The sequence below is a fragment of the Drosophila simulans genome, chromosome 2R (genome assembly GCF_016746395.2).
Source record: "Drosophila simulans strain w501 chromosome 2R, Prin_Dsim_3.1, whole genome shotgun sequence".
Classification (NCBI taxonomy): Eukaryota; Metazoa; Arthropoda; class Insecta; order Diptera; family Drosophilidae; genus Drosophila; species Drosophila simulans.
This window is the reverse complement of record NC_052521.2, coordinates 12938644-12961028: the sequence shown is the minus strand read 5'-3', so window position 1 is coordinate 12961028 and position 22385 is coordinate 12938644. Positions and strand designations below refer to the sequence as shown.

The following is a 22385-nucleotide window of genomic DNA, read 5'->3' as shown; positions in this document are numbered from 1 at the left end:
CGAGCCGTAGATTTGTAATTATGGGATTAGTCCGGCTCATAGTCGATTGGCTCTGCTAGCCGATGTGCAAACACAGGCGACCACGACACGTGACCTCTGGAATCCCGGAATCTAATTTGCAATTAGATATGTTTTCCAACCAACCCCGACCCCTTGGGCGTCTTTGAAGTGGCTGATAAATCCAGTTCTTGGGGTGTACAAATTATGACTTCCCCTTGTCTTTGACGCTTGTGGCCATCAATTTGTTAACAAATCGCTAAAACAAATCATCAAACGCATCAGCTCACGCGATTTAAATGAAGTGGCCGCAGTTTTTAAAGCGCCAAGTGGGGTTGGGTGAGATATGTACATCTATTTGTATTTGGCTGGCACTCGGAAAACTCTGCTTTCCATTCGAGTGAGTTTCCAGAGACGCAGCAGCCAGCCATGACGAATGCGGGAATTTGGGCCGCCTCTTCATCCGCCGCCGCGGCTGTGGCTCGAAAATTCATGAAAAACTTGGCTGCCTTTGAGGGTTCTTGTGGGGGGAGGGGTATTGAAGCCAGAGTCTCTGCATCGCCGTTATTCTTTATAATTGCGCATATGACCCCGATTAATACAGTTCGCTGAGCAATTCGCCAGCCAACTTAGCCGAACTTGGCCGTCTGTCGTCTTGGCCTTGTCTAAATGCTAAGTTGTGGGCCAGTGGGTCGAAGAATTCGCACCCGGATCCCAGTGACAATTGATGGCTTAATAAATGACAATTAACTGACATTGATGTAGCGGACTTTTGGAGTGCAAAACTACTTTGCGGCCATAAATCAAAGGCATCGGTCTCTATCCATCTTTTCGGCCGACTCATTTGATAAGAGGCATTTTCGACACAGGTGTGTGGTTGGGCTTTTCGATTTCCCCCAATATCTTAGAGCTTTTTCTACAGAGAGAGAAAAACTGATTAATAAATTCGCAATTGATATAAAAGAAACAGTCTTCCAAGACTTAAGACCTAATAGGATTCGATATATATATAAAATTTGCAACACACTTGCCATTTTGTTATCCACGCTAATAGCTTCCTTTTTCCCCGGTGTGGCCTTGGCTCCATTTTAATCTGGTAAGTGAATGTGTCAACTTTTTCTCACTTTGTTTGTTTGCCCTGCACCACGCAGACCCCAGGGACACTGGGCAGAACAAAGGCATCCAGCCAAATACTAACAATGGGTCTCATTTGGGTTGTTTTTCTTGGCTCACAGCGTTCTATTATTCATTTCAATTTGCGTGTGTGTGAGTGGGCCGAAGGTCCTTCGGAGGTACGGGTAGATTTTTCATCAGAGTTCATAGTCCAGCCCACAAAGGTCAGTGAAAGTTTGTTATTCTTTTTCGCCAGCTCGTTTATTAGATTGTACGTACGTCCCAGTGTGTTTCCCCCCTCCGGCTGACACATCAAAAACTTGCCAGCGGCTGTTCCTGACAAGTCGATGTGAAGTGGCATCAATACCCGGGTCCAGGGGATTGTCGGAAGAACTGTAACTGAAACTGGGGCTGGAACTCATAAACACGACAAAGTTTTTCCCCCCTTTCCATTTTGCGGCTATGCTGTCGAAGCTGATCCGTCGAGGGGAGTTCATTATGGCCAACTAGCTGCTGACCACAAAGGCGAGCGGATGATCCGACCCCAAAAAGCTAAGCTGGATTTTTTCATTTTCCTTTGCGTCGCGTGCAGCTCACTGGACTCGTATTAAGAGGGGCTTACAGCTAATGTCTTTCTAATGGTTATCCTGGTGCTGAGGAATAAAAGGGATTGCCCATCAATTGTGGGCAAGTAAATATTTTGTTAACATAATTGCATAAATCACAGTCAATTTTTCATATCGTGCGATAATTTCAGCCGGCACACATGACTCCCTGACTCCCACGGCAAACATTGGCTGGCCCCGGTAATGATGGCGTTGGGTAAATAAACTGTCAGTTTGCATGACTGCCGCCATCACTCATACGCCCCCATGGCTGGCTGAGATTGTGCGCCCAGCGAATTGCCACGCTCGTACGCACTTCTGGTAAACAGCAAAAGCGGCGGCAAAAGCAACAGCAAAAACAGCAGCCAGACAACAAATGAAGTTTGGCGCTTCCGTTTCCGTTCCCCCACCTCTCTCTATACTCTCTGCTGGCCCGGGTCATATGCAATCATAATGAAGACATTTCCGGCTCATTGAACACCCAAGATACAGCTACGTTCAACGACGCAGCCTAATGAAGCCATAAGCGTTGCACATGGGATGGGGTAATTTGCTACCAGTTCAGTGCATATTCAAATAACTCGAGCTTTCTTTTCGGCAATCGACAGCTTAACAGTCGAGTTCATTGCTCATCAGGTGGCAATTGGTTAGGGGTTCACAGGAAATTAAGTTAACATGGAAAACAAATTGTAGCTGTTCGATTATTATAATCATAAAACCGAGATAAAACGTTTTTCCTTTAAATTTTTGTAGTAGTATAAATCAAATTAAGTGATTGAGCTTACTATGAAGAACATGTAACTAGAGAGAACCCATTGAAAATAAGGCCATATCCCATGTTCGCCTATTGGAATAATTGGCTTGGCCACTGTCAGCGCCGCTGATTTCGTATGCAGATTGAAAAGTGTTCGATGCAGACCCGCCGGACACGGTCGTCGACAATTGTTGCAATTCCAGGGCAGACAATAAATATCTGCGCAGGCTTCCGGAGAAGCACTTTAAAATTGATTCTGCTGAGCTCTTCCCTAAGCGCTCCCCAGTGCATGCTACCTATTTTCCCTGTTCGCCTCTCCATTCTAGTTGGCCAAGTTGCCCATGTGCTGGCCCAAACAAGACACGACAAATTGCCGGGAGAATGCCTTAGGAAAATTCTACCGAAATGGGGATGAGGCGGTCGAGAAAAAGCCTGGGAAAACTTATGCGCATTGGGCACAAGTCAAATTGCATTTAAAGTGACAAATGTGGCTAGCTTGTAAGTGGGTGGCCGTATGGGTGGGATTTGAAGGAACAGAAATTGACCAAACACGTGCTAAAAATATTTCCTTGGCAAACAAAAACCAAATGCCAGTTAACTTCCTTTCTTCATTCATTTCGCCGGCAAAACAAGGAGCAGGAAAAACCAAAGGAAACGAAAGCATTTTTCATGCTTTGGTCAACTACGCCCACACTCACATACGCCCTGGAATCGGAGGCGTGGTCGCTGCCAGTGCTGACCCGGCATTAGAATTTATCGCTGTCAGCACTTGTGGGCCCAAAGGGGCGGGGTATGTCCTACCGCCGCTGCTGGGCTTCCCTTTTTTTGCTTCATTTTTTGCCCAGTTGGAAGTGAAAAGCGAGAAGCAGGAAAAACTGTCGCTTCATGCGGTATCCAAAGTGGGCGGAATCGAATCGGGCCCATACCCATGCATGTGACATGTGAGTTGGGGATTTCGGTGAGTAGTATGGGAAAAAAACGTAGCAGAAAGCCAGAACCTGGGCGAGCACCTTGAGGGCGCTTGATTAATGGCATTGTTCTCCTGTCTGTCAGCGAGATCCATTTGGGCCGACATTGATAAGGCGCGGCGGCTTAAAGCCAACTTTGCTCGTAAGTATCCGCATTAAGCACCAATTAGCTGGCGCCCAACGTGGGGCATTCAGCCCATTCTGCGGCTCTATAATTTGGCTTATTAACAGTGCGTGCAGCGTGTTCTGGCAATTGTTATTGTTATTGCCAACAAAGTTGCACACAATACAAAGCGCAGCAGCAATGGCAATGCCAATGCCAATAGCAATGGCAATGGCAACAGCACCGGCGGATGGAAGCGGGAGCGGATGAAGAGCCAAAATGATGCTGGAAATTAACTCAGAAATCTGTTGTGAGCTCATTGTCAGCAGCCAAAAGTTTTCTCGGGCACGAAAGTTGGCCCAGCAACTTTGCGAATGCAAAAACTTTTCGGCGAGAATTACAATCGTGATAAAAATTATGAAAATATTTGGAGTGCTCAAGTTCTTGAGCGACAACTTGGCGTGGCCACGTTGACTGGCTGACTGGCTGCCTGCCTGTAAAATGTTTGCAAATCAAATCCAATTAAATTACACAAATGTGCAGAAATAGGAGAGCGCGTTTTCCACTTTCCTCCTATTAAATTAATATTTTCAACTCGAAAAGAGAAAAGCCGAAAGAGCAGTCTCCATGCAAAACAGCATTTCCACCTGCTCGAATGCCAGCAATGTTCAATGGAAAAACTTTTGTAATCAAACTATTTGAATTGAACAAGCGTACAAACTCTCACACACAGGGAATGGGAATTCATACAACTATTTTGTATTGGAGAAACTCATAAATCTAAAAGAAAACTATTCCAGCCGAGGGAATCGAGACAAAAACTGGGACTTCAACTGCCTTTGGGCTGGAAAAGCGAGGAAAACCGAATGGGGAGGGGAAAACAATGGCAAAGTTATTTGCTTATTTATGCAGTGTGCATATTGAACTCTCGGTGGCCTCGTCAAAATGCAGCTGTCTTCTTTCCCCCGATTTGCTCCAGTTTTGTGAGTCGAGTCGAGTCCTGGAAAATTGGAAGACAGAGCTCAAGGGCCAACGAACGCACTTAGCGGCCAATTAGAAAAGTTCTCGAGGAAATCTCAGCTCAGCCGGAGATGCAACTCGAGATTTTCCGGGCATATCAAGCCGACTTGATGTCTGTCGCAATATTTAAACGTCTGCTGTAAATATTTGATGCCTAATTGAATCATTCATTCGGTTGCCGTTGCCGTTGCTCATTGCCCCGCCCCGCGCCCCTCACCGCCTTGCCACGCCCCGAATTCGGTTCCCCTTTTCGCCCCTCGAACGAGTTGATTTGAATAAATTTGAAATTCTGCTGAGTCTGCCTGTGCCAGCATTTAGTCTGTTTGTCGCCCATCGCAATTCTGTTGGCTGTTCTGGATCTCTCTGCAGCTGCATCCGTTTTTGCTTTTCCGCCAGTGGGCGTGGCCGATGGGCGGTGGGTTGTGGGCGGATGGCTTGCCAGGCGTGGCATTGACTTGGCATGGCATACTTTGCGGCGCATTATGCGGCGGAACGCGAGAATTGTGCAAATTAGCGGAGCGCGTTTGCACTTGCTAGGCACTCATCAATATTTGCACTTCAATTAGTGACGATATGACAAACAGTGCTTACACATCCGAGCATTTTCAGACTCTGCGTTCGATTAGTCAGTGCAATTGGAGCTGAAAAGAGAACAACTTATCAGAATATATACATTAAACAATTAAAGAAGAGAAGAGCAAGCATCTTCTACAATAATAAATGAGTTGTATAATTTTTTTCGCAGCATTTATTTGCTGATAAGCTAATAATGCGAGATTATTACCAATGAGTTCGATGAAGGAGCCACCAGTACACTGCGTATTCTGAACAAGAGAAGTAATGTTTGTGACTCAGCCGGTTATTTTCACGATTTTCAAGATCATTTTGCTCTGGCCGGGTGCTATGTCACAGTTCCTTGAACCGAATTGTGGCTACCCTGGCATTAGCCCAAAAATAATGCATGGCCAGATTGCAGAAAACGGAACCAATCCTTGGATGGCATATATATTCAAATATAATGATAAGGAAGTAGCTGAGCTCGTATGCGGAGGAACACTCATTCACAAACGTAAGACATAAAGATTTGATAGGTTCAGTTTTCATTTCACTCTTGAATTTTCCTGCAGAATTCGTTTTGAGTGCAGCCCATTGCATCGAAAGAGATCAGATACTGTGAGTTCTATTCAACACCAACAGAAATATCTTTCTCATGTTAAATTTTCATTAATTTAGTGCCGTGCGTCTTGGAGAACGCAGTTCATCAAGGTATTTTGCGGTGACCAAGGCCTTTCGGAACAAGTACTTTACAACTAACAATTATAGTAACGATATAGGCATACTTCGTATACGACCTCAAGTGAAGTTTAACGGTAATTTGGGCACACCAATTCTTCTTCAAAAAGTAATTTTCTAAGAAGTTATCTCACAAAGCTGTTATCAGGCCCATTTGCATTATCACGGATCTGATAAAAGTGCCAAATGTCAAAACCTACAAGGCTGCTGGCTGGGGAAGAACAGAAAACGAGAAATTTTCGAAGGTGCTTAAAACCATAGAGTTAAACGAACTCAACGCATCCGAGTGTTACAATATGCTTTGGGTGAATGTAACCGAGAGCCAGATTTGCGCCGGACATCCGGACGGGGATACGTGCGCGGGCGACTCTGGAGGTCCATTGATTCATCCAGTATACATGCATGGATCTCTGAGGTACGTGCAACTAGGAATCATCAGTTTTGGAAGCTCGTTGTGCAGCAGTCCTGGGGTTTATACCCGGATATCAAGCTTTATCGACTGGATACTTATGGTGGTAGACAACTACACGGTACGCAGCCCACCGAAGATCCAGTATCGAGTATGGCCTTCAGGCAAATAAAGCATGAATATGAATCTTACGTTGGGAAATTTCTGCGACCTTAATTCATTCTACGAAGGTCGAATATTTGGGGTTTCAAATATAATGCTCTTAAGGGAAAAAAAACTACACGATTGATAAGCAGTATTTTCTTTTTGGCACAAGTGGAAGCAGTCAGTTGCAGCTAGAAATTTCTCATAATTCACATTTTTATTGCCGGCCGGATGGTCAAAACTTTGTCCATTTCCTAAGCGCTGAGCTGCAAAAGTAACAAGTTTTTTGGGGCCCTCCTTTTGTCCAGGCTCATTACCGTATTGCGTTCCCCATCGGTTTCCCTCTTAACCTACCAAGTGGGGCAGCCTGCCACTTGCCGCTGGCTGCTTGTTTGTGCCGCAAATGAACGGAAATGGTGAAACTTTTAATTGAAACCATAAATTTTGCGTGGTTTCTGTGCCCACGGAATTTGTCGCACTCCGCCCCCCCTGTTTCGAATAACCTCCATTTCAGCCACCTTCACCCTGTTAAGAAGTGCAATTAGCGCTGTCCTGAAAGAGGCCAAAATCCCTGGCCTGCCACCATTTTGACCAACCAACTAACCCAGCAGCCAGCCAGGTGGGTTGCTCAAATTGCCCTGCGAAACTTTGCCAGCTCTGCAGATCGAGATCCTGGCGGAGATTCGTTAGTTTCGTTAGCTCGACATATTCGACGGTGTGTTTGTGCACCGGAAATGGCGAATGATTAAAATGGGCGTGCCATAATTTCCGCCCTGCTCCAAACGAACGGGAAATTGTCGAGATGAGTGCTCCTAATTGAAAAGGACGAAGCCACTAAAGGGACGCTCCCGACTCCAACAACAAGTTGTTGCCACAGATTCGTATCATCCATCCAGCGTTCGATGAGAGCATTTCAAAATTCAATTTCCTGCACTTAAATGGCTTGGCAGTTACTTTGGAAACAGACTTCAATGTTCAGTATCGATGCGATTCACTATTAAGTTGGCTGATTGATCGCAAGTGGAAGGGACGAACGTATTTAATTTGTTTAAGTACTTCAGACAGCATTCTATATAAACAACATTTATGAACATTCGTATAAGATTGCATAGTTCACTCTCTCTGGTGAAGGAAATGCATATTTGTTTAAATTTGCAAGAGAAGCACAACATTAACGAACGACCTAAATCCGTAGCTCACTGTTTTGGATGTAACTTTCCACAACTTTCATTAAATTTTCCATTTACTGCCTTTGAATAGAAGATATGAATTGAATGCTGGGTGATATGGAGCACCGCGAAAATATTTGGGTCTGGCTAATATTTCAAACATCTGACTCGCCTGCTCTGAAATTTCCGCTTCCTGCTTTTCAGTTTTTGTGTGCCACTTTCGATATTGATTTTGTTTGGCATAAATATGGTATGTTTGCTCATTTTTGTTGCCACTGTTGTGGCTGCCACTTCCACTCTGGTTACGTTTTTATTATTTCTTCATCTTCTTTTTTTTTTTTGCCAGTCGAGCAGCGTGCGGCGCGCCCCTTCCGCCCCTGTGGCAATATTTTTAATTTGCCAAATGGCACAGTCAGCCAAGTGAAAGCCATACCTATACATGATACTTCGGCACGGAGTGGTTGTGGGTTTTGTGTGTGTGTGGCAGTGGCATGTGGGCAAAAAAAAAAAAAAAGAAGAAACCACAGCAGGAATTTTAATAATTCTAATGCGAGCTTTGCTAGCCATGCCCGCTGTAGCAATGGCAGTAAATCGATATTTCGCCTTACCAATCGAATGATTTACGAGGACAATCGAGAGACCCATTTCCGCCGGATGCAGACGCGCACTCCACACGCATCATCGCCTCATTAGCGGGAATCAGCGGAAAAACCGCAAACTTTTATGGCACACACTGGAAAATTTAATGCGCATAATTCATGGCATATTACCAACACTTCATTTCGGGCTACGCTTAAGCTTGGGCGCCTGTGTTTTTGGCAATAAATTCGACGAGAATGGGAAAAATCTGAATGGGCGAGGACAAACTTTTGTTGCTTAAGTAAACTTGAAAAGTTTCAAGACATAAAAGTTTGTTGTGAAAGTCACACGAAAGTTGAATGCAATAAATCTGCACGTTGCTCTGCCACCAAAGCGAACCGAAAAAGGCATCTCTCTAAAATTGTGCAATGCGCAGCCTTCTCCCCGAGCCAAATCCGTTAAAACCCGTTACCATTTGCCCACCAAAAAGTGAAAAAAGAACGAGCAGCATAAAAAGAATTCACTGCAAGCTGGGAAAAAATCAAAAAACAAAAAAAAAATTCAACAAAATGAAAAAAATTATAGTGCAGAAGGGATGGGAAAAACTTTCAGCGCATTCTTGGCTGATAAATGGGCAGCGAAATCTTGAAACACAGGCGCAGATTTCAGCCAGTACGAGTACTATATATAACACATTCCGTGCCACGTCACGGCCAGAACTGCAATGCAGGATGGCTCTTGACCACGCCAGAATGCCAAATGGCCAGCAACGGCAGCTGAGTGCTAATTATTATTAAGGCCGGGCCATTGCGGATGGTTCAGGTGCGTGGGAATTGAGATCGAGTTGCTGGCGAAAATGTGCCACCAACTTGGCTGCTTATTAAAACTTTTGGACGGCACACATGCTAGCTGCAACTGCCTCAAACTGGCGGCACTGCAAAGCAATCAAAAGTTGGCAACATTGCCTTTATGCCTGACAATTGAGTCGAGGCATTTAAGCCGCCACCAGGCGATGGCTTTAATTTTCACGGGCCATAACGATGGCGGTAACCCAGTTAGAAAGCCAAAAGTGTCCTTGTGCCACATGCAAAATAAAAAGAAAATAAAGCCCGTGGGGACTGGCAGCAATCTTGGCCGTAACTAGCGAGAGAGTGGATTCGTTGGGGCAGGCAGGCTTAAAACGCAGTCCATCACAGAGCTCTCCCTCCTTTGACCCCCTCCCCCCCCTCTCCAGTCGCCACTCCTTTATGCCAGGAGGTCCCTCTTTTTATCATTATGTGGCAGTTGCGGCTTAATTGCAACGAAAGCGCACGGCTTCCTCCAGCAATTTGCAGTGCGGCCGAGACTTAATCACATGAACGACACGGCGCCACATAAACTTAATCTCTGCGCCAGGTGAGCGAGTGCAGGACGAAACAGGAAGGACCCTTTTTGCCAGGACTGTTATGAATGCACAGCCATGCACATGCCTTCTCCTTGATCATTATCATTATTATTATTATTATTATCGATGCAGTTTTCTTACCCAGCTCGAAATTTCCTGCGAGCTTAAAGCTGACTGTGCTTCAACTAATTAGCCTCGTTTAAGTTACAGTTTTCGAAAGTTAAACACGCTCTCTGATGCAATTAGCAAGCTTACCGAGTTTATGAAAGTTTTGCCAACACTCCTGCCGCTTTTTGCACCTAATTAATTTGCCTTTTGCAATAAGGAACTTCACAGTGACGCGGACTGTGACAGCCGGCGAAGCAGTCACAGTCACAGTGCCCGAGTAGAGGCACATTTACGGTAATGTGCTGCCGAAAAAAAGTAGAGCGAAATTAAAAACACAGCTTTTGAATTGATAATTTTTATGCGGTCCAACCCGTAATTGGAAAAGTTTTCCCATTTTAATTAAAACATTTAACTTAATGCAAAATGCAGCACAACAACAACGAAAACATCCAAACAATGGGAAAAGTTGCGCCGGCACAATGTGCCGGACATTTTGAATGACTTTGCTTGGTCGGCCAAGTGCAACGCATCGCTCATACGCCCCGTGTGCGGCGCCGCACACTGCTGGTTAATTATGAATTGCCTGTACAGATTGGCCGATAGTGCCTGCCATAAGCATTAAACACATTGCTCATACGCCTCGTAAAGCACTTACACTGCCCAAACGCCTCGGATAGCTCTTGGAACATTACTCATACGCCCCGTATGCCACTCAATATGTTTGCCATGCAAAGATGCTAGATCTCAGCTCGGTTTTAGCTATGTGGCCGCATTCCGGATTCCGCTCGCAGCTTATGCGATTTAGCCGACAAGACAAATAGTTCCATGTAATTTGCTTGTATGTCAAACGACTCGCATATGTCAAATGTCAAACGCTGTCCCACAGCCATTTTTCTCCATCTCAGCCCAGCCTTTTTCTCGCCTCCCACTGCTGGTGTCGACATGTGCGAGCTGCTGGCAAAGTTTTGCAAACAATAAATTACTATTACAATGACAATTCGACCCGCAGTCGCAGTCGGGCATTTTTTACGCTTCGGTTACATTTCCGTTTCCGCTTATCCGCGTATGTGAGATACATATATCTCGTGCCACTGATCAATGCGAGATCACGTTCAGATTCTTCGGGATTAGCCGGCAGCCAGTGCCCAGAGATGTCTATAATGCAAGGAGACTGGAAGAGTGATGTCTGAAAACAAAAACAGGATTCCGGTTAGCCGGATGTCTGGCCAGCTGGCTGGATTAACACTTGAGTTCCAAGCAGAAAAGGAAAAATCCAAGGCAAATAAACCAGCAGCCCAGACACATCGACTTGCGCTAGACTGGGCAAAGAAAATATTGTTCCTGCCCCTCCGGCTAATGCCGAAATGTCAAAGCTTAAAGTCGGACGTAGTCCGGAGTGTCCGGGTACGGGTCCGGGTACGGGTTCGAGTCAGAGTCCGGGTCCGGTAATGCTGTGTTTTTGCTAGCCCAGGCCTTGTGTTTTAATCAGTCAGCAGACGTCAGAAGTAATTAAGTGAGCCTGGAGCAGGAGCTAGTTGCTAATTGAATGAGCTTACCTCGGCCCGTTTCCACTCGGCGTTTATTTGATTTATTAATTTGGCCAGGCTTCACTGACGCAATCGATTACCTAAACGAACTCGGACTCGATCTCTCTTCCGTTTGCGGTAGTCCTTTGCCAAAGGAAGTTTGCGTCAGCTTTTATTTACGCAAACCGAAACATATTAAAAATTTACGGCTCGTTTACTGCGATTTGTTCAATTAAGTCGATACGTTTCCGGGACCTCTGAACACCATCCCGCCCGCTCCCAACCCGTTTCACCATCGAGGCCGTGGTCCTTGCCCCATCCTTCCACTGCCTCCATCAAAGTTGGATGGCAACTTCAGTGTGCTTCGTCTGCTTCTCTTGGCTGCCACTTTTAATTTTCTTCAAGTTTATTTGCCGCTTTCCTGTGATTGCTTCATCCCTTTCATTCGGTAAGCCCCTTGCTTCCCCTGCCCCATCCCCAAACCCCTTCCACCACCCACCTCAGTAGCTTTCCTTTTTAATTTTTATTGAATTGGCTCTTGTTACTGCTTAGACTTTGGATTGAAATTAAACGAGCGTGGTTTATGGCTGCAGTCGCCGGGAAGGAGTGAAATTTAATCAAGTTATGCACTGCTTGCTGGGCAGGGTGGCTGCCAACAAAGAAAACAAGTCTCGAGTGGCCGGCCATTGTTTAAGCCAAGGCAAAACTTTGCCAGCTCCAAACTTAATTAAAAAAAAAATCGAAGCGAGTCGCAAACTCACAGCGCCTGGATCATTCCCTTGGGCCAATACATATCCGCTGGATAAGCACATATTTGATGGCACCGAGCCCACTGCCGAGCGCCAATGCACAAAGCTAATGATGGCCAGGACCGCGAAATTGCGCGTAACTTGGCATAATATTGACCAATATGGCTAATTGCGTATACGCCGTGCTGGACTCGAGTGCAGCAACTACTGACTGCCGACCGAAAACAATCAAACACACGTGAAGCAACCGCTACAAAGGGAAGCCGTGCACATCGACGTAATAATTGTAATAATACAAATGCCGACACTTGCGGACAACAACTGCGTCCTGGCACAGAGCCAGGCAGGCAGCAGGTCAACAAGTAAGTGGAGTAAGTATGCACATACATATATATGTACGTGTGCACAAGTGCAACATCTCCATCATCGGCATCATCATCGTCGTGGCCGGAGGTTGCAGGTCGGAGGTCGGAGGTCGCCAGTCCTGCGCTTGATAATGTTGTTGCGTCAGGAAACTTGAAATGAATTTGCATAAACTTCGGGCCCCGTCGTCCTGAGTCCCAAATTGAAATATGCCAGGCTGCCAAAACAAAAGCCAACGAACGGCAGCAGCAGCATCAGCAGCAGGTAAAGGAGGGCCACTCCTCGCACTTCGTCCTTCGTCCTGCGCCCTGTCGACAAGGGTTAAGAAATAGGTTTTAGGGTTGCCACGTTGGCAAGCTGACTTTATTTGCAATATGGAAATATTTTTCATTACCTTGTCTCCAACGGAACCCCAGTTTAGTGCCCCTACCCCAACTCCTTTCCATGTCAATCGCTGGCTGTCAAGACGCTGGAACTCGTATCTGCACTGCTTGTGGTTCAGCATGCGGATGTGGATGTGGATGCGGATGTGTATGCGGATGCGGATAGGGCTGCGGCGCTTGTCTTGGCATATTTTATGGCAATATTTTTGATATTCCCTGTTAGTCGCTCAACCACTTATATGCCAATTTCGCAGCCAAACTCGGGTGAAGTGAATTGAAGCGTAGCCAAATCTTCTTGTGTCTGGGCTTTAACTTCCAGCAAACAAAGGACACTCTTAATGGAAGTTTAATCCATAGTCATGTGAAGTGAAGTTTAAGAGTTTCGTCCAAACAAAATAACTATTAAAGCACAAGCATTCCATGGATGTCTGAATGCATCTTTCTGAACTAAAAGTTCAAGCTAAAACGGAAATGGTTGGGTATAATAAGCGCTTCATGGGTATGTGAGTGTACTCAAAGTATAGTCAAAGGTTTTGAGTACAAATTAAATCAAATCGTGGACACATAATTGCACCCATGTTGCATACGTCCTTTAACTCTCCTCAAGCTCTTCAAGCTACGGTGACCATATGCCAACCCATCGATCCCGCTTAATGACCACTCGACCTGAACTGACTGCACTCGAAGTGCCCTTGCCGTTGGCTCTTCTGGCAGATGCGGATATGCGGATGTGCGGATGTGCGGATATGCGAATATGTGTCGAGAGGGCTGAGAGCGAAAGTCACAGAGGCTGGTCCAACAATTGAGCCATTGAGTACCGATAAAGTCATTCCCGGAGCATTGGCATATATGCACTAAACTCCGGATACCAGATATATACATACATGCATACGTGCGGCATTAGTGGTAATCCCTAGTTTGCCAGATTGGGCTTATGCCACTCGTTTAAATTGAATTGCCACGGCGCTGCGCCAGCGACTTTTAATGCGTTCCATGCAAATAGAGGCGCTCCTTCAGCGCCAACTGCCGGGCACGGACAACAATTACGCGCATTATCCTTTCGACTGGACTCGGACACGGACACGGACACGAATCCGGATCCGGACGATAACACGGCGTTTGCTTAAACAAGCATAAATGCGAAGCGCTAAAAGGACACTAACAGCAAAACGGAAGCGAAAATGCTTAGTTCGCTAGTCGATGGGTCAATGCTCTACCAAAATTCCAAGTTTAAATTAAATAATATTAAAAATTTAAATTACAATGATCCCTTGACAGAATCTCATTATAACACAACTAAATTTGTAACATATAAGATAGCTGAAAGAATACCACATATTTTATTTAGCTTAATTTTTAAGTACCAAAATAGTTTATAACTTTTAAAAATCTAGACATTAGTATAGTTATTTCCAATTAGCTTCTAATTTATGTAGCCCAACATCGTGCAGCGCATAAGTGCTTTGAAATTTTAATTTGGCTAAGTAGCAGCCAGTGACAGACAGTGGCACTAGGATGCGAATACCTTGTTAGTGGGAAGCGCTCGGATTCGACCCACAGATACCCTGCACTCCCCAGAGAATCGAGTGCCCTTGGACTTCATTTCGTGGCCCAGAATGACCCAACCTCTCATCGCCCTGCTACCCAGCGTAGCTCGAAAAAACGCTAATTTAATTTTAACTTTGTGCATCCTTTCCTCGGACCTTCAGCAGGACCTTCGCCGCTGCTTGTCCGTTTATATATATGTACTTTGCCCACTCCAACCGACTTGTGTTTGATTTCGCTGTCAGCGTCTTTGGCACACTTTTGCAGCGCATTAGAGGGCTCAACTTTGCGGGAGTGGGGCGGAAAGTTAAAGTCAAAAACGGAGACGGTATAAAAAAAAGAATGAATCTCGAAACGGACGCGAAAGAGTAAAAGTAAAATATTTGTCCTGCCACGGACATTGCAAGTGAACAGCGCTGATTGCGGCACTAAAACGAAACGGATTCTTGTGCGGCGATAAGATTTTCAGCATCACCATCACCATCATCCGACTGCCAACTGCCAACTGCCCTTTTCATTGCGACTCCCAACTTAATCGGTCCGAAGTTTGGCCATCGCCGTCTAATGTGCTTGGCCAAACTTTTGGGCCCGGCTCAAAGGCAGTTGGCACCTCGGACCGCTTTCAGTTATTTACGCAGCGTCGCCTGAACCTGACAATCAACAGCAATTTGCCTCAGCGCCTGGGATCCGTACTCGAGTCCCGTCCACATCCACATCCGCATCCGAATTCTTATTCTTATTCAGAAAGCGATAAGCTTAACAGTTGTCGTCGTGCCGCCGGCTTACACCTTAGAATCGGATTTTTAGGGTGGGTTCAGCGCTAGTGATGAGAAAATAAGCTAACAAATTAAATAAAAAAAACAAGTACGCTTATTTATTAAAATAATTTAGAAATATTATTTACGAGTTATTGTCCTAATTAGAAACATATTCGTTTCAATAGGTCATCTTTTATGTTTTTCCTTTTGCATGGTATTTTTTCTATAGCTGAATGGATTTGAAATAAGGAAGAAAAAGGATGTATTGGCACCTCTGCTGGGTTCGGTGGTTTCAGTGGGTGGTTGGGCGTCGGATGGCTATGCGCTGCTGCCAACAAATCGTCGCCAGATGGCGGCGACAATAAAACGTTTTACAATGTAACCAAGGCGACGACAAGGAGGCAGGATCCGTGTGGCCATGTGTGGACAACAATGTGCAACAAAGTTCATAATTGTTTATGGCGACGGCTTCGATTTGATTTTTATGTCTTCAGGACTTGGGGCACTGATTGAGTGTTGGTCGCATGCCACAACCAAGGGGGAAAAAGTTAAGTTAAAGAAACCTTAGAGTTTGTACATGCACTAGAAATTCAATTAAACAATTGTAAAGTAATATATTTAATGGAAACTCACAACTACTCGTTTCACAAACTTTCGAAACCATTTAAAACTTAAATACGTGCATGAAATGGGACTTTAAATTCACCCTCATGCATTCATGGTATCTAAAGGTATTACATTATGACACATAAGTTGCTTTTCGTTTTCTATTTGGCTTAATGGCATAGAAACATTAGGGATGATATTTCAGACTATAATATTCCCCAACCTGCGGGCCCCCAAACCCCCGCCAGTCCGTTGGCTTCATTATATTGAAACTTTGACGTCGTTATTTTGCATAATTTACAGCTCGCTTGAATGCAGCAGCCAAGTAGATTTCTATAACTACGCCGGAGATGGGCGGAAAATGCGGGGGAAAACTGCGCGTGTCGGTTGTCAACGCTACCTTGGCACATGCGAAACGTGAACTTCGAGACATCGAGTTAATGATTCGCACTTGTTCGCCCCCGCCACGCCCCTTTCGACGGTTGCGAGGCAGTAATGAAGTTGATTTATTACATTACACGACTTCTTGGGATCTTCGATTTCTTCTTCAGCTCAACGCACAGAGCATTGAACTCTGCATAGAAAATAGATACGAAAATAGACGCATTGTAACTGCAGAAGTAGCCGCCGGCTGAACTCAAACATCTGTTCCGCTAGTTCCGCCGGATCGAACCATTTCCTAGATGGCTATAAATAGATCATGTAACGCCCTAACTCCAATCTCAGACACGCGTCTGCGATCGTCAGCCGCGACTAAGGGCTAAATTTAGAATGTGGAGAAGTAGGGCCCGCCGCCAGCCACCCAAAAACATTAGTGTGGAGGCTCCAACTTCAGTTTCCTCAGGAGCGCCATGGAGTGCAGAGCTGTTCCCATTCTACCCACCTATTCACAAGCCTGGTTCGTAGTGCAAAGTATTGGATAAGCAAATCTACTAACTAGTTCATATTCAACAGTGGTACTCCTATGCCCCGGAAAACGTCCCTCTGCCGTACACTCTTCGACTACGGTCCTCTAAACGATCCGGTGATCATACTCATAACGCTAGCCGTCGTAGTTGGATCCTTTTGCCTGCTCAGCGGATTCATTTTACTGTGCGTTGTCTCAAAAGCCTGGCAGGATGAGACTTCCGAGGCCATTCTCCTAATGGGTGAGTAACTGTGCTATTAAATTCATGGTTCCTATGATGAACTTTCGGTTTCTAGCGATTGGCTTCTTCATCACGGCCTTGTCCTGCGTATCTTGGAAATTGACGCGAGCTCAACGAATTTCCCAGTTGGTGGATGCACTCGGCGTAGATACTCAAACCATTTAGCTCAAATGTATCTAAAGTAAAACATTTGAAAACTACGAAGTTGCAATTAGTTGCAATATACCTGATAATCTCTAGAACGTTCAACAGTAAGGAGCTGTCCAAAGTAAGATTGATCTTAAGTTGTTTTTCCTTTCCGCATATGTTAAAGTACATGCATTATCTTATCAATGTGACCTATTTAATAATCTGTTTGCTTTATTAATAGCTCGACGGTAAATGTATTTATAAACAAATTCGAAATAAGGCAATAAAAGTGATACAATATTATATTTATGCGTTTAAGTGAAATGTGGCCAAGCTAAGACTTTATATTCTGGGTTATCCAGGGCACAAATCTGGTAATGTCCGTGTAAATGGCTGAAGATCCAAGGCCGCAGTACTTGGGTCCCTTGCTAACGATGCCCGTTTGGACGAATCGTTGTTGCCCACGGTAGAGATACGGATACAATAGAGGTCCGCCGGAATCACCCTGACAGCTGTCCTTTTGGAAGGCACTGACGCAAAGTTGGTTACCGATCAGCAAGATATTCCTACCCATGGAGCATTGGTCGAGACTCAGGCGGGTCACATCGCCCTCCCTGGGCACATCGGATAGCACATTCTGCTCGTATATACCCCACCCGGTAACCTTTTGGTTTTGTCTTCCTTTGTCCCAGATGCTCTGCCTAACCTCCTCGTACAGGGGCAGGCATATGGGTTTGATGAACTCTGCAGTGAGGATATCGTAATATTAACACTGGCAGGGGAGTAAGTAACTCACGGGTGAACTCGATAGATCTTGAAAGGCGGAGAAGCGCTATGTCATAGTGAAGCGTGTCATCGTCGAATCCTTCGTGGACAACGGCTTCCTGTATAGGAACATCCTGGTAAGGAGGCAGACAGATTACTCTTGTGGCATAAGTTTTACAATCTTGTTCCGTAGAGATTGTGTGCTCTCCAAATCGAACTGAAGTCCTGTGGAGTAAATAATACCATTTTATTTTATAAGGATAAACGCATGTTTTGTATCTGTTATGAACACAATCCAGTTTAATACTTACAATGAATTCATCACGCAGTGGGCGGCTGTCAGGACGTAGCCTGCTCAATGTAAAATATTAACTGAGACTCCCTGCTTTCTGATTTACTAAATACTTACGTGGCGTAATCAACGTGCCACCGCACGCAAAGGATAACCTCTCATTGGGCTCTGTAAGATTGAATTGGAGCAAGGCCATCCAAGGTCGAGATCCCATTTGAATCTCGCTCCCTCCAGTGACCTTCTGATCCCCGAATTCTCCACATGAACTCTCACTGGTTTTCAGCAGCTCCAAGCCCGCATCGTTGATGAATTCCTCACAGCAAACGATTTTCTTTGCAAGATTGGAGTATCAGTATATGTCGCTTTGTTGAATGGCCACTCACTTTAGAATTTGAAGAACACAGGGCATTCCTCTTTATTTCCAAGTCCTTGGCGGTCAGCTGGCTCTTTGGCTTCGACACTATTTTCGCGATGTACTGACATTCTCTGTAGTGTACGCATTTGCCTGGCTTCTGATCGTAGGTGGTGCAGTATGTTGGATCTTGGGAAGGGAAAGATTACTACAGGTCGCCCCTCATCAGCTGGCACTTACAGGGCTTCTCTGTTTGGTTTCCCAAGGCATCTGCTTGCCGGGATTGTTGACCCAGTTTAAGGCATATGGCCAGGAGCAGCAATCGCAGAATCGTCATTCCGCCACCAAGCTCTGATATGAACTGAATGCAGCTTCTCCGGAATCTTTGTGGATTATCTGGTTGCAGGTCGCCTAGCTTGATTGCATATTGCAGTGATTAAATTTACAGAGAAACAAATAATGCTGCAGTGCAGGAGATTATTAAATATATATTTCAAATATCAAAAAAAATGAAGCATTATTGCGTTGATACCTTTGCTATTAATATCATTGTCTTCGGCTAACATACTTGTATCTTAAAGCTATCTAACTATCTAAAGCTATAACTATCTAATATATTTATTAATACATTTGCTCTGCACTGAATAAAGATTTGCTCAGATGCTAGATTTGCTAGATGTTTTCGGTTAGATACACATATTGCGAATTGTAGGTAACCAGAATAAGATCCTCACTCCATCCTGCTCTTAAGGACATGACCTACCCCTTGGCATCTGGAGGCGCGAAGAAAATGCAGCTGCTTGTGCCTACCTGGGATCAAATTTTCCTTGATCCTCAGTCCGAAACGAGAACTCATTGAGAGATGCCGCACTTGCAGAACGTCGAGCGGGATTTGCCCCTTAACTGGACCTTGAATCCCATTCGGATCTCGAGTAGTCTCGCCGTAAATACTCTTTCCTTATATCGAAAGATCTCGCAAAACATGTGGCGCAGTTGCATTCAATTTTGCCATAGTCCCAAGTTCCAGCGATATGTTATGTGAGTTTTTAGACATACATATATCAAAAGTGTTCCTAACCTAATCGATTCTTCCAGATTCCTCGAGTCCAGTCTCTGCCAGTTTTAAAGAGCAATGATCCAAGAAAATGCGTCGTCTTTCAAACAGATTGCTTCTGATTTGCAATCTTGGCACGTTGACGATGCCAAATTTGTTAGTTGAATTCATTATAGCGAAACGCAGAGAGACAGTCAACGATCTCGTTCCGAGAGAGGGTTTCGCTTTGTTGTGACTGCAGAGTTCTGAAATACAATATTTTGTGGCATTGTAAGGTGCTGCGAGCACCCGATTGGGTTTGGGGCATTTCCAAGTCGGCGGCTGGGAAACTACCCCTGCCGCGGCAATTCCACGATCCAACCTTCAGCAGGGGGAAAACACCTCGTTTGGAGCTGCAATAAATTCCGGTCGCTATCAAGCCAAGCGTTCAGTAACGTTTCAAAGCCAGACGCGCTAAGATTGCTGATTCCAAAGCTTCGACCAGTCGACGAGCATCAGAACATGGAGCACATTCGATTTGTTGCCAAAGTCTTTAGAGCCGTGATCGCCGGCACACTGCTGCTCCTGATGACCGCCATTTACCGGGAGGACAACTACTCCGGATCCCACTACATCCACCCCAGACACGCCATGCAGTAGCTCCATCGTGGTCTACGAAGATCTATTCACCCTAGTCCGATGCAATCGAATCGTTCGAAAATGCGGCAGAAAAACCGGTTGTGTATCGCCATATCAACTAACTGCACAAATAATGTTAGGATTTAGAAACATAACTATGTAAAACTCATCCCCTCGTAACTAATCTAACTTATGTGCTATAGAAATTAGTTCTAGTGTAAAAATATAATATTAATTGCAATGTATTTAATGTATTTCGCTTATCTTGCATATAACATGGGATCGGGAGGGGTCTGAAATATCGATTAGCAAGCTATTCGCACTCTCCGCAAAACGGGTTGCAATTTCATGCGATCCGAACTTGTTTATAAAAAACATTTTTAATGGGCACGAGTGGGCCAATTTCAGACGACTTTTGCACGAATATCTTTCTTTATCCGTGGCATACAGAATACTAGAAGCTGACCTTAGCTAATATCAGCAATAACGTTTTGGTTATTGAAACAAGTGTTTTGAGCAAATTAAATTTTCGTGCAAAATAACTTCAACTGATATGAAGAACATGGGTGAATACGACTTAGTTTTGCGGTATTTCAGTATTTCAAATTTTTTTTAATTAATAAATAAAAAAATGACTAGAAAATGCATTATCAAAAATAAAAATTTTTTAATTATTTTAAACTTACACAATACATTTAAACAATTTTTCAATGTAAGTGCGTATGTAAGTATCACCCTAATTTTACATCACCAACCCTTAGCCTAGCTTTCAACCAATGACGTAAAATCGACGTAAATGTTTTCTACATTAAATATGACAAATATATGCGAAACTTGGCTAAAATAGAAACTTTTGGAACTCAGATGGATTCGGATATAACAAAAAATAATCAATCAATGGAGATTAAGCCCCTAATTTAAAAAAAAAAAATTTTAATTGGAAAGGAAAACAAGTGTTGTTGAGTTTAATTGGAAAGAGGAGCGATTCTTTGGTTTTTAAACAAAATCCGTTTATGTAAATATACTTGACAAGAATCACTAGCTAAGTCGATCTGACCATGTCCGTCCGAATGGACGACGATTTCTCGGGAACTATAGAAATGTTAAATACGAGATAGTCATTGTTAAGATTAGATGTTCTCTCTGTTTCAACTTTAAACCATTTAATTTATTATATAGTATAGTAATACATATAACTGTTTAAATTTAAACAAGGACTAGCAATAAAAGCTTACTATTGATGTTATATTATTTCGGGTAGTAAAATTCTGGCATTGTATCGAGCCATTTTTGTTTCCTCGATGAAGGGTTCACATCCGTGGAGGGTCCGTATTGCTGTACCACCCGTTTGATCCAGTCTGCGTAGCTCAAGAGATCTGTGAATATGCCAGCGTTCTGGCACTGGCCCTTCACCCTGCTGGCGATGCCCAGTTGCACATAGCGGTCTGAGCCGTTGTGCCACATTATGCGCATCTGCGGAGCCCCGGAGTCGGTGCTGCAGAGTTGACTCAAGGTGTTGCCGGCGCAGATCTGTTCGGATGTCGTATTCCTTTCATAGATTTCGGAGCACGTCCCTGTGGGTTGGCGATCGATGTCCATGGTCTGGAGAACTTGGCTCGATGCGTTTGCGGCGGTTTCACGCCAAACGGTGGTCGTAAACCAGTTGAGCTGGTCTATCAGATTCTTGAAACGGTTGCTTGCGAAAATGCAAATGGGACGTATGTGACCTGGATATATGAGATCCATCGATATTATAAAAATGTCGTACTCTTATTCTAACTAGACCCACGTAAGTACTCCACCCTCCTTCCGAGTCGCAGCATGCCGATGTCGTTGGTTTGGTCATTCGCATTGTAAAACATATGCCTGATGCCCAAATCCACATTGTACTCCTGGAAGGGTTCCTGGCACATGTGGTTGACACAGTCCACCTTAGTCTTCGTGTTGTACTCTCCCAGGCGAACGGTTCTTTAAGAAAATGGTTTAATTAGATTCGCATTGAGTATAATCAAAAGATATAAATATGTTTTTAATGAGTAATTACATTTGCAAGTCGTCCGGAATACAGTGAGCTGCCGTTAAGACGAACACTGAAACGGAATCGTGTTAAAACTGCATGACAAGCATATCATTTGCAAACATACAGTGATTAATTAGAGTGCCAGAGCAATGGAATCCCTTTGAAGTTTCCAAGTAGGCCATCCAAGGATTCTCCGTCAAATTTGCATTCACACTTCGTTTAACAATTTTATGTGGAACCCCGCAATCCTCTTCCAGGAGCATTTGAAATCCTTGCACGCGAGGCCATAGGCAGCAAATAACTGCGATTCCAATGATGAAGCTGCTCATTGCTCGGAGGGTCATTCTGATATACTGAATACTCGAGCAGCCTCTGCAGGTTTTATTCGCTTTACAAAGTGGAAACCTTATCGCTGGTGCCGTTCGGGGAAT

At 44.5% G+C, this 22385-nt stretch overlaps 6 protein-coding genes across 7 annotated transcripts; 4 read left to right on the top strand and 2 right to left on the bottom strand.

The window, feature by feature from the left end:
* The first annotated feature begins 5364 nt into the window (after window positions 1-5364).
* LOC6734655 (CLIP domain-containing serine protease B15) lies at window positions 5365-6453 on the top strand. 2 transcript variants are annotated; one of them, XM_039292156.2, is made up of 4 exons: window positions 5365-5629; window positions 5688-5733; window positions 5794-5930; window positions 6002-6083. In XM_039292156.2, exons 1-4 carry the CDS (start codon window positions 5401-5403, stop codon window positions 6025-6027), a joined length of 438 nt encoding a protein of 145 aa, XP_039148090.1. In that variant the 5' UTR covers window positions 5365-5400; the 3' UTR covers window positions 6028-6083. The 2 variants fall into 2 exon arrangements, with proteins under 2 accessions (XP_039148090.1, XP_002081662.2); XM_002081626.4 differs by having other exon boundaries at window positions 5366-5629; window positions 5992-6453.
* A 9799-nt stretch (window positions 6454-16252) lies between these two features.
* LOC6734654 lies at window positions 16253-17156 on the top strand. The gene is made up of 3 exons (XM_002081625.4): window positions 16253-16474; window positions 16531-16724; window positions 16780-17156. The coding sequence occupies exons 1-3, from the start codon at window positions 16428-16430 to the stop codon at window positions 16887-16889; spliced, it is 351 nt and encodes a 116-aa protein (XP_002081661.1). The 5' UTR covers window positions 16253-16427; the 3' UTR covers window positions 16890-17156.
* LOC27209147 (serine protease grass) lies at window positions 17063-18642 on the bottom strand. Its single transcript, XM_016184641.3, has 6 exons — window positions 18503-18642; window positions 18294-18451; window positions 18028-18241; window positions 17930-17969; window positions 17650-17843; window positions 17063-17597 (listed from the first exon to the last, which is right to left on the bottom strand). The coding sequence occupies exons 1-6, from the start codon at window positions 18597-18599 to the stop codon at window positions 17188-17190; spliced, it is 1113 nt and encodes a 370-aa protein (XP_016027822.1). The 5' UTR covers window positions 18600-18642; the 3' UTR covers window positions 17063-17187.
* A 425-nt stretch (window positions 18643-19067) lies between these two features.
* Window positions 19068-19450, top strand: LOC27208949. Its single transcript, XM_016184480.3, has 2 exons — window positions 19068-19300; window positions 19358-19450. Exons 1-2 carry the CDS (start codon window positions 19125-19127, stop codon window positions 19386-19388), a joined length of 207 nt encoding a protein of 68 aa, XP_016027821.2. The 5' UTR covers window positions 19068-19124; the 3' UTR covers window positions 19389-19450.
* A 363-nt stretch (window positions 19451-19813) lies between these two features.
* Window positions 19814-20186, top strand: LOC120284190. The gene has a single exon (XM_039291841.2). It carries the CDS (start codon window positions 19818-19820, stop codon window positions 19953-19955), a length of 138 nt encoding a protein of 45 aa, XP_039147775.1. The 5' UTR covers window positions 19814-19817; the 3' UTR covers window positions 19956-20186.
* A 972-nt stretch (window positions 20187-21158) lies between these two features.
* On the bottom strand, window positions 21159-22326 carry LOC6734652 (melanization protease 1). The gene is made up of 4 exons (XM_002081623.4): window positions 22079-22326; window positions 21979-22024; window positions 21724-21902; window positions 21159-21661 (listed from the first exon to the last, which is right to left on the bottom strand). Exons 1-4 carry the CDS (start codon window positions 22296-22298, stop codon window positions 21183-21185), a joined length of 924 nt encoding a protein of 307 aa, XP_002081659.2. The 5' UTR covers window positions 22299-22326; the 3' UTR covers window positions 21159-21182.
* Window positions 22327-22385: the final 59 nt, after the last annotated feature.